This window comes from Neoarthrinium moseri (genome assembly GCF_022829205.1).
Source record: "Neoarthrinium moseri strain CBS 164.80 chromosome Unknown scaffold70_Wmoseri_CBS_16480, whole genome shotgun sequence".
NCBI lineage: Eukaryota > Fungi > Ascomycota > Sordariomycetes > Amphisphaeriales > Apiosporaceae > Neoarthrinium > Neoarthrinium moseri.
In genome coordinates this window covers 179,293-190,580 of record NW_026055184.1, presented here as the reverse complement: position 1 = coordinate 190,580, position 11,288 = coordinate 179,293, and the positions used below count along the sequence as shown (strand labels likewise).

General features: G+C 43.6%; 3 protein-coding genes across 3 annotated transcripts; all 3 read left to right on the top strand.

Annotated features, from left to right (window-relative positions):
- Positions 1 to 2,341: 2,341 nt before the first annotated feature.
- On the top strand, positions 2,342 to 4,201 carry JN550_011612 (uncharacterized protein; the record flags this gene model as incomplete). The annotated part of the gene is made up of 2 exons (XM_049309996.1): positions 2,342 to 2,584; positions 2,642 to 4,201. 2 exons carry the CDS (start codon positions 2,342 to 2,344, stop codon positions 4,199 to 4,201), a joined length of 1,803 nt encoding a protein of 600 aa, XP_049166474.1.
- Positions 4,202 to 5,208: 1,007 nt separating this feature from the next.
- On the top strand, positions 5,209 to 6,420 carry JN550_011611 (uncharacterized protein; the record flags this gene model as incomplete). Its single annotated transcript, XM_049309995.1, has 3 exons — positions 5,209 to 5,287; positions 5,346 to 5,880; positions 5,946 to 6,420. The coding sequence occupies 3 exons, from the start codon at positions 5,209 to 5,211 to the stop codon at positions 6,418 to 6,420; spliced, it is 1,089 nt and encodes a 362-aa protein (XP_049166473.1).
- A 3,326-nt stretch (positions 6,421 to 9,746) lies between these two features.
- JN550_011610 (uncharacterized protein) lies at positions 9,747 to 10,802 on the top strand (the record flags this gene model as incomplete). Its single annotated transcript, XM_049309994.1, has 1 exon — positions 9,747 to 10,802. One exon carries the CDS (start codon positions 9,747 to 9,749, stop codon positions 10,800 to 10,802), a length of 1,056 nt encoding a protein of 351 aa, XP_049166472.1.
- Positions 10,803 to 11,288: the final 486 nt, after the last annotated feature.

The window sequence follows — 11,288 nt, the reverse complement described above, 5'->3', positions numbered from 1 at the left end:
AAAACAATTTTATTTTAATAATAATAAATTTAAAAAAAATTATATTTTTATTATTATTATTTAAAAATAAACGATTAATTTTAATATTTTTTAAATTTTAATAAATAATTAAATTATCAATTTAAAAATTATATTTAATAAAATAATATTATTAAATTTTTTTATAAAAAAATTAATATTAATAATAAAATTTTAAATATTATTTTTTTTATAATTTTTTTAATAAAATAATTTTTTTTAAAATAAATTTTTATTTATTTTATAAATAAATTTATTAATAATTATTTATTTAAAAAGGTTTTTAATATATTTTAATTTTTTAAAAATATTTATATTTTATTAATTTTATATAAATTATTATTTAATTTTTTAATTACTTTTTAATAATAAAAACGTTTTTTATTTATATATTTAATTTTAATTTATTAAAAATATTATATAAAATAAAAATATTTAGTTTTTATTTTTTTAATAAATTTTTATTATATAAAAATTATTATTTTAATAAATTATAAAATTTAAAAATATAAATAAAAGTTTTATTATATATATTATTAAAATATATTTTAATAACAATTTTATTTATTTAATATATATAATTTAAAAACGTTTATATTTTAAAAAAATAATTAATTTTAATTTAATTATTTTTAAAAATATTATAAAACTTTATAAAAAAATATATATATATATATATTTAAAAATTATATTAATTTTAATTAATAATTTATAATTTAATTTTTATTAAATTTATTATTAAAATTAATAATATTATTAAATTATAAATTAATTTTATTAATATTAATAAAAATTTTAAAAATATTAAAATTATTTATATTTAATATTATTATAATAAATTTTAAATTTAAAAAATAATTATAAAATTTTAATAAATTAATAAATTAATAAATCAATTTAATTTAAAAAAAATAAAAATTTTTATAAAAGTTTTTTTTTAATTTTAAAAAACATTTATATTAATTAAATTCAAAAAAATTAAAATTTTAAAAAAATATAATATATTTATATATATAAACGTAATTTTATTATATATAAATATATTAATTTAAAATTCTTTTATTTATAATATTTTAATTAAAAAAAGTTTTATATAATTTAAACGTTTTATTAATAACGTAATTAATTAAAAAATAATATAATTAATTAAAAATTATTAAAATTTAATATTAAATTATAATTTATAATAATATAAATTTAAAATAATTATAAAATAAAAATTTATATAACGTAATTCATTATAAATTACGTTTTTAAAAATATAATAACGTTAAACGCGGAAAGAGTTTTACGACGTTTTATAAAAGTGTATTAAGTTATTTTTAATTAATAAGTTTATAATTATAAAAAGCGTTATAACCACCCCGCGTATCCGGTAATGTTACACAAATGCAAGAGCCTGCATTATACGCGGGCTAGGATTGACCAGGGTCGGAATTGCCCAATTTCGCGCAAAGGGCATAGCGCGAAAGATCTGGTACCTAACCAAAAGGGTCACCGGCTGTTGGAGCTGCCACCAGTGGATACGCGATCTAAGCTACCTAGTGCTGACAATGTACGGAGTACCTTCTGGCGTAATCAAAATGAAGGAGGACTTTGTGGGGCCCCTGTACGGAGGTCGGGTTCACTTGCATGATCGCCAATGTCGATCATTTCCTTGAGAATGAACAAGCTTCTGAGCACTGACTGGTGCGCGGGCCGGGCCATCGGGCATCCTGGTAAAGTATACATCGTATTCCACTCGGCCGTAGCTTCTCCAAGGCGAGTCAATTTCGATGCGCATCGACCCCCACAGCTGCCTCAAGTCCCTCTATGCAGGGATCTCAAGCGGTTGAAGAGAACTACTGGCGATACATATTTTTTGTAGCACCTCTCACCAGACTTCATGTAATGTATACAACCACCACTGTAGACACACCGTTACCCCAGACGCCCGTTGTGGTCGGCGCTTTTGATTGCCTAGTCAACAGGCCGTGTCTGCGCCGAATTCAACATCCCAGGTCTTTTCGGGAATGTACTCCAGTTCACGGTTCATTTTCTTAGGGACTTACCGTCCAGAGTGCCCTCGCGTCCAGAGTGTTGATCACATACGTAGTCCCTTCCGCGATTGACTCAACCCCTGCCTCGTACAGACGTGCAGTTGACTCGCGCTAGAGAAGATAGACACGCAATCTTGCTTAGAAATGCTTGCTTAGCAAGCATCGCTTAGGGTCGCAGAAGAACAATAGTGGCTCGGGTATTTTTACAAGTACCTTCCCATGCAGTGGTTGGTAAACCATCTACAACATCAACGCCAACGCCTGTCCACCGCCGACCAGATGCAATGACTGGCGCTGGAATGAAAGAGCCAGTCCCGCCACAGCAGGACGATGCCTCAGAGTGGTCACGCGGAGCTGAAGCAACATCGTCTGACGGGGGACTGTTCGAGACGCAGCACGACAATGAAAAGCCCGCCGACAGCGACAGAGAAGCTCAATCCGCCGCTCGTTCACATTTGTCAAATCATCCCGACGAGAAAGATGACAGAACCAACCCAGGCGGGGAACCGCAATGTCACGCATCAGGAGTGAGACTCTCTGGTCATCTCCCTTACTCCCACGTACCTGACTAACAATTTTGCTAGCAATACTCTCCTAACGACGAAGGCCTGACCCGGAGCGAGACACACAACAGCATGCGCAGCCGCTCGTTGAACCTCATGCGCAGCGTGACAAGTCACGCGCACCGAGCGACAGGGGAGATTACGCACGATCCCATACCAGAGACCAACTATGCCGAGGGCATTATTGCCTGGGACTCGCAGCATGATCCAGAAATGCCACTCAATTGGCCAATAGGACGGAAATGGATCCAAGTTGTAGACATCGCGGCAATCGCCGTGCTTACTCCTTTTTCGTCATCAGCTCTGGCCCCAGGGATCGAGGCCATGATGCAGGAGTTCGGGGTGACATCGGAAATCCTCGGCAGTTTTGCTGTCAGCATCTACCTACTCGGCTACTCTGTTGGTCCTCTTGTACTGGCACCGCTTTCAGACATGTACGGCAGGAAGATAGTACTGGATATGGCAAACATCATGTTCTGTCTGTGGCAGATCGGCTCCGCCTTATCTCCTAATATCCAGAGCCTCATCGTTTTCCGATTCCTCTCGGGTGTTGGCGGCTCAGGATGCTTGACGCTCGGTGGCGGAGCGGTCGGTGACATGTTCCATCCTGAACAACGTGGATTGGCTGCGGGGATCTGGGGTCTCGGGGTTGTCATCGGTCCTACACTGGGTCCCTTAGTTGGAGGGTACCTAGCTGCAACGATTGGTTGGAGATGGACCTTCTGGGTCACCCTCATCGCTGGCGCAACGGTCACAGCTTGTATTCTCACATATAACAGAGAGACCAACTACACCGTCCTGATCAACCGCAAGGTCGCCCGAATGACCAAGGAGCGTGTTAGTGCTGGCGAGCAACCCACTCTGGTGAGCTACTATCGGCAGAAGCCAGTTTCCAACTTGTCCCTCCTCTATGGGAGCCTTACTCGACCCACGAAGCTACTGTTCCGCTCGCCTATTATTTTCTTCATATCTCTATACATGGCCTTTGTTTATGGCGTTCTCTACCTACTCTACACCACTATCCCTACAGTATTCAGCACAAAGTATGGTTTTAGTACCGGCGAGGGTGGTCTCGTATTTCTGTCACTGGGCTTTGGCAACATTGCTGCGTGGACGTATATCACGACCCAATCTGACAAGCAGGTTGTAAAGCAAACTCTGTCTAACAACAACGTGTTCGTCCCAGAGATGAGACTCAAAATCGCCGTTTGGTTCAGTTGCCTCTTACCTGTCACATTCTACTGGTACGGATGGGTTACACAATTCGGTGGGTCTTGGCCCAACGCCGTCGTCTCTCTTTTGCCATTTGGAATTGGTAGTGTTGGGGTGTTTGCGCCGTTCACTACTTTCCTTATCGACTGTTACCCTTCCTATGCCTCTAGCGTCATCGCCGCCAACACGGTGTTTAGAAGTCTTTTTGGAGCTTTCCTACCTCTATTGGGACCTACTCTCTATAGTGACCTCGGCCTGGGATGGGGAAATACGCTATTAGGTCTTGTTTGTACACTTATGATACCGATCCCTATGCTCTTCTGGAAGTTTGGCGAACGGCTACGAGCGAGGGAATCCTTTAACCTTTAAAGTGTACTTATACTCTCTTATCACAATCCTACTGCTACTAGTTAGATAATCGCGGGACTGACTTGGGTTATAAGTTACGAGGTAGGCAGCACAAGAGCGATCTCGTACTAGCCGAAGTCGTGATCTCTAAGTTGTTGGTTTGCAACGACCTAATAAATGTGCCCCCACTTATCTATCGAGCCCGAAAGGGTGTCACGATCCTGATTCTACTAGTCGGGTAGTCTCGGGACTGTCTTAGGGGTATGTTCGTAGGTGTAGGTAAGCAATGAACAATATCGCACTCAAGTCGTATCGTGCTCTCTGGTGGTTGTCGGTTGCGTGTCTCTTGGAAGAGATATCACTCCTGCACAAGCAAGGGATGACAAGTGGGTTGATTGTGATCGTTGGGAACACTACATCATCTCCGCAGGTCTCGGTGTAGAGGCTCACACGCCGGCGATGCCACGCTGCCTACAGCGGCGGCCCAGGCGAGCTTACGTCGCTCATATTCAACTACTCAAATGAGCTCACACTAGTTACAAGCAGCGGCCCAGGTACGAACTGGGAGCGAAGCTCTTCTGCTACCTTCTAATTATGATTGTAGTGCCACGGCCCACCGGCTACCCTGGGCGCGACCCCAGGACCAGCTTCCCGTTACCAGCACGTATCTCCCCGATACCAGCCGACTATGTTTTGCAGGGAACTCGGTACCAATCGACCTCACCGGCATCGACTAGCTCAAGATTCTTATTAACCCAACCTATATCTACTATATAATACACGTCCGTAGTGCGCTGTGTCCTCGATCGATCGGTCGGCCGCTTGTCTTGTGCTCGATGCTTAATAGGTCTGCTAATACCAGAAACTAATCGCCGGGTCTTAACAACTTCCATTACGTCCGGTAGAGCACGTAGGCTTGTTCCGAGCCCTCGCCGAGAGACGCGCCCGCTTGTCCGCCTCTCGGACCCAGAGCCGGATAGGCCGGAGGGTGTCCTGTCTCTTCCATTAACGTATTAATGTCGAGTCGGATGGTTTTTTTTACGCCGTATCCCTCTTATAGCTTGTTGGTTTCGAGCCGGATACGCGTTAATCGGGACAGTGCTGCTCGTGGGGTCTGTATGAAGGTTGTACTCAGTATTGGACGACATCAACATAACCGTAACAGGTGGCCGCTCTGCTGGTGTTGGAGTGGGTGGTCTGAGTCTCGGTGGGGGAATCCCTTTCGTTGGAACTCGATACGGATGGACCTCAGATACCATTGTCAATTATGAGATAGTGGTAGCAAACGGGTCTGTCATTAAAGCAAATGGGGAGGAAAATTCAGACCTCGCCTGGGCGTTACGTGGGGGTAGCAACAATTTCGGTGTCGTTACGAGGGTTGACCTGCAGACATTTGAACAGACGCCCGGATATTTCTATCACCCGATATCAACCTGGGAAAAAGCGGCCGAAAATTTTGTTGAGATCACCAAAGCTGATATCTACGACGAATATGCCCATATGACACTTAGTTGGGGCTACACCGCTGGAGTAGGAACCGCTGTTGCCCACGGGCTGGATTACACAAAACCTGGCGAGGAAAACCCGTCAATCTTTTCGGAGATTTTAAGCCTACCTTTGCTTTTTGGCGCTTCCGGAATCTCGAACATGACTCAAAAATCCTTGGAGGTGCGGGCACAACAAAGTGCCAATGGGTTGCGGTACGTATGGCTATCGGTATTTTCCAGAAAGGACTTTCGTATAAGGATATCTGACCACTATGCAGGTACAATTGGTCTACAATAACACTGGTGTCCACCGAGGCGATGCTGAATGCGACATACACACGCTTTAAAGAAAGCCTCGACGAAATCCAGGGACTCGAGGACATTGTCTGGTCGTTCACACATGAACCTCTGCCGCCTGCACTGTACGGCCGTCATGCAGGCTCGAATCCTTTCGGACTTGGGGCTAGGAACCAGACCTTGGTTGTAGAACTTCTGGTAGCCAGTTGGTCTCAGGAAACCGACGATCAGGTAGTTGACAGTGCAACTCGTAGGCTCATGTCAGCTATTGAGACTGATGCTCAAAGTCTGAATGCATGGGACCCATTCGTTTATATGAATTATGCCGGCCCAGAGCAAGATCCCATATCCAGTTTCGGCAAGCAGAATGTGGATCGGCTACGCGCAATCGCGAACCGCGTAGATCCTGACCAAGTCTTTCTCCATCAAGTTCCAGGAGGGTTCCAGTTAAAGTAATTGACAAAGTGGACTTTCGCGGTGTGCAACCTCCAAGGTCCCGTCTGTGGTGCGATGCCAAAGAAAAGATAGTCATAGGGTGCTGGACCCTGTATGAGAGTATATTGTCAATTTGTTAATTTGGTATTTTATGTGTTATTCTATTTGTTAAACATACGAGCCCTATGTGCTGTTGGCGTAGACTCGTGTTAGGATTGTTGTACAGACCTATTGTAGCCCAGAGGACTAGCTGCCAGACAAACAGCGAACAATCTTAACGAGAAATAGCATTTGTAGAGTTTTTGCTGAATGGATGAAACAATACCATCTTTCATTTCACAGTAAAATGCTTTGCAATTGGTTTCTAAGCAGTTGTAAATTGGCGGTTCAAGCAAGGCTACAGAACATTTCTACCCCCAAACTGCGTAACGGCGAGGATTTGCGACCTTGCAAGACTTCACAGAAGCCTTCACTGTGAGTATTGTGCAATGGCATACTAGCGTTCTTTGACATTATGAAAGTCTTAAGCCTTAGAGTTACTTCCATTCCTTAAGCGACGTCTCCCCTTGCTTCAAGCCAGAATACTTTACACTACCGCTCCAAACTACCTTCCCCTTAACTGGATCATCCGCTTCGGAATTGTACTGCCCAAGTTCTGATCCGTTAAGATAGATACCCTTGGGTCTTTCTGAGAGTGGCGGCGGACTTGTTTCGAAGGCGGCAGCTGTGACATCACTAGCTGACTTATCAAGCGTCCGCCAGGTGCCATTTGGAAACAAACGAACCATGACTATGCCCAAGAAGCGCACTAGAATCTGAAATATTACTACTCGGAGGAACCAGGAACCGTTTCGAACAATCCCGGTGGCCATGGATCCAGGATCTATAGCTAAAACAGATATATTCTTGAGAATCGGATCCTGATCAAGACGGCGTTGAAGCTCGTTACTGTATGCAACAAGAGAATTCAGTGTCCTAGAAAGCGAGGCATTCAATAAAAAGGACTTTTGCTTTGAGACATACATCATTGTAACGCCACAGAGCTTCGAAACACCATAACGCCGGTACCCTGGAGCCCAGGTACGAACCGTTGCGTTGAGCGGATTGGGACTCCAGGTACCTTTTGCAACCGGTTGGAGATCGTTCGTTATGGCAATCTTGTATTTGTCTTCGCTGTGTGAACCGATGAAGACACTGCGGTAGTCATTGGGGCTGCAGGAGTCGTGATCAGCCACAATTAGCCTTCAAGCAAAGCTGCATATCAATGGCGCCTACTTATGAGAAAAGCTGCTTATCCAAACAACTCGCCCATTCTACAGATCCATGCTTTGGAGGAGTAGCATCACCAGAAGCCATTGACCAAGATAATTGACTGTGAACGTCGTGTCGAGTCCATCTTCTGTCCAGGTCTGTTGCTTGAACTCCTCATAACCTGCATTCAATACGATGGCGCGGATGCGAGGCACTTCGCCTGCAGATACGCGCTCGTTAATAGACGCAGCTGCCTGACGCACGCTGTCAAGTTTACTGAAGTCAAGAGACGTCTTTTCGCACGAATGAGATGAGGTGTGCGGATAGGACAGGTGTTGTCGACTGATCAAAGCGTCGAGGGTACAAGTAGGCTTGTTTGCATCGTTTTTGAATTGTCCTAGCAAAAAAAGAAAAAGAAAAAAAAAAACCGTCAACTGTCAATCCAGAGATGACATGTGTACGCGGTAAATGATTCGGTCGCGCTACGGTTTGGACTGTGCGATGCAGTCCAGCGCGTCATCGCATCGTGACAAGTGTCCATTGAGTAAAAGCGCCGAAAATGCACGTCGCGGCCGCCTTGCCGCGATGATACCACATTAGAGTGATCCTACACGGGATGGGTATGACGAATACCACCATGCAGACCACAAGCTTCAACAGGCATTTCAGAATCCATTCGGCAAGGCCAAGTAAATCCTCGCAGCATAACTCGAGAAGGATACCCATTTCAGGATTGCATTGCGGCGCATGTCCTGCGCACGTGAGAGCAACCGAATCCCACAAGATGCATGGCATCTAGAACCGCCTCTATGCTGTTCTAAGTCACCAACTTCAAGGATATGGCTTATTATCATCGCGTATATGGTCTAAGCCTTTCTTCGAACTTCTGTGGTCGGAAAGAGCATAGTGATATGCAATGGACCGAGGATCTGATATGTCAAAGACTACTTGGTAACAAAAGGCGTATCGATATCATGACGTATCATTAGCCGGCCTTGTACATTCCCACGTTATGTCCATGATGTACCCTGCGCGGCTGGGAACCAAGTATGTCTAGCTGTAACTAAAACGGCTTCAGCCAAGCGCAAGGCAATTCACTTAAACTTGGAAAGCACGTGAGCTTCCGGTAGCGTGGATGAGCATTAGTATGAAAAGCTCACACCAAAGCTTTGGTGACTCTTGGAAGTCTGTCTCCTTCTTTCATCCATTGTGTTATTTGTTATCCCCTTGAACTATCGTACAAGAATTTGTATATCACGGCCAATATGTTGAGCTCAGGTGCAGTTCCAGTTTTAGGGCTCTTGACCTTCTTCTGGCTTTGCTGGAGACTTTGTCGAACTCTTTATAGACATAACGAGATCAAAGTACTGACATTCCCAGAAGGTCTTCTCTATGCCACATACTAAGCAAAAAAACAGAATCGACGAAATATTGAACTGGAGTGGTGCTCCAGGACAGTGCTGTCCCAGAACGTCCACAGCAACCAAAGTAGTTTTCAACGTCTCTCCCGACGAATCCAACGTACTTTATCTAATGGGACCTGGCCGATCAGAGTAATAATTCCTCCTGTAACGTATACGATAAGGGTTGTCGGTCGCCAGAACGCAGGGTCCAATTATGGGGGTGAAAGGAGCGTTGTCTTATTGGAATCCACACGCGGTAAAGATAGCTATATAGGAAATAAAACGCAAAGCCACACCACGCCACAGGGCAAGCCACACCACACGAGCTCAATATATCAACCATTCGTTATGAAAGCCGGATTGGCACCTGGCTTCCTTCAGTCTACTACCTCATAAATGGGCCCAAGCTGGTGCTACAGAATTATGTACTGAAGACTCCTTTCAGCGCACAATTTGAATCGTAGTGTATTGATATATAACTAGATACCAGGTAAACCCTTCGCTGTGAGAACGCCAGGAGCCTGGTATATACACTTTTCTTCAGAGGACCATGTGAGCGAGATCCGAGATGCACCATCGAAGTCACTCTCACTTCACTCTCTCTCAAAAGACGTAAGTCAATGGAGGTAAAACTGTTAAAAATTGAAGAATTGATCCTAAATTGTAATATAGATGTTCAAGCCGGAATACACTATGAACGGATTAGAGGTACAGGACACAACTAGCGGGAACGGCAATCTGCATGCCAGAGTATTCCGAGTCGTACTAACTTCGCACCTACCGGTCCTTTGCTTTCCACTATCCCAGATCGTTGCTGATGTTATTGGAAAGGAGTTCACCGAATGTCGCAAAGGTGATAACTGGGCTCAAATGCCGGCTTTCGCTATGGCCAAAAGGATCATGACCGCGGCCAGCGCGTTTGTATTCTTTGGTGCAGAACTATCATCTGATCCAGAGTTCCTGAATGCGGCTCTTGCGTATCCAGAGGACTTGTTCTCTACGGCCGAAGTTCTCCGATTATCTCCAGCTCTACTACATCCCATTCTCGCGCCTGTCCTGATGCGCAATCATAAAGCAGTGCGGACTTTGGTCGAGCATCTCGCACCCCTGGTCGAGTGGCGATTATCACAGGCAAGGCGAGGATTGCCATTCGAGAATACCAAAGAGGAAAAGCCTGGAGATTGCATACAGTTCTTTGTCGATGCAAATAATCATAAAAAAGAGTGGACCGCCCAAAAGATTACCCAGGTTCTCCTGGGCACGTGGTTTGCGGCCATCCATCAGCCGGCCCTCACGCTTGTGTATGCCCTTCAAGACATATGCGACAACGCAGACTACCTTGATGCTTTGCGGCAAGAGGTCTCTCAAATCTACCCGTCTCTCACACTGAGTTCTGCATGCCCATCTTCAATACAAAAACTCGAGAATGCTCCACTGCTTGATGCCTTTTTCAAAGAATCATCCCGGCTTCATCCTTCGGATTCAATCTCCGTGCGCCGAAAGGTTATTAGCCCGTTTACATTTCACGATGGAACTCATGTCTTTCCGGGCGACGTAGCATGTGTCCCGTCGCAGGCGGTGATGACAGATGAGAGATACTATACTGACAGCATGAAATTCTCGCCTTGGCGATTCATCAGGGATAATACTGACGGGGACCCCGTAGGGAAATGTAGCCGGAGCATTAGCAAGTTCACTGACACAGATTTCAAGTATCCATTCTGGGGTTTGGGGAGACATTCCTGGTGAGTCATCTTTACTTCGATGTTTTTGTGTCTGCAGACTACGAATGATAGAGGGGAGATTGACAACTCTTCAGCCCAGGAAGGTTTTACGCGTCTGTGGTGCTCAAACTCGTCGTAGCACACATCCTCATGTGCTATAAGTCAGGTCGGCCCCACAATCTGGAGCGCGAACATTCTTTTATCGCTCAGCCATTTTGCCTCGAGCTAGCATGGCTTTCATTTTCTCCAAACGAGACATTTAATAGTCTAGTACCAACCGCTTGTTAGATGTCTTAGAAGCAGAAACCAGGCCCTGCTTGAGCCTGTTCTAAATAATAATGGCCAAGCTCTAAAAGCTACCGTTCACTTATTAGTCTTCAGCTTGGAGAGCTGCTGCGATATATCTATTGAAATGTGTCTGAGAACCCAATCATGTCCAAATTTGGGGAGAAATCATTGTCTTTTCCAACCGACAGACCGGATGTGATAGTAAACGGTAGGGCGATAGACT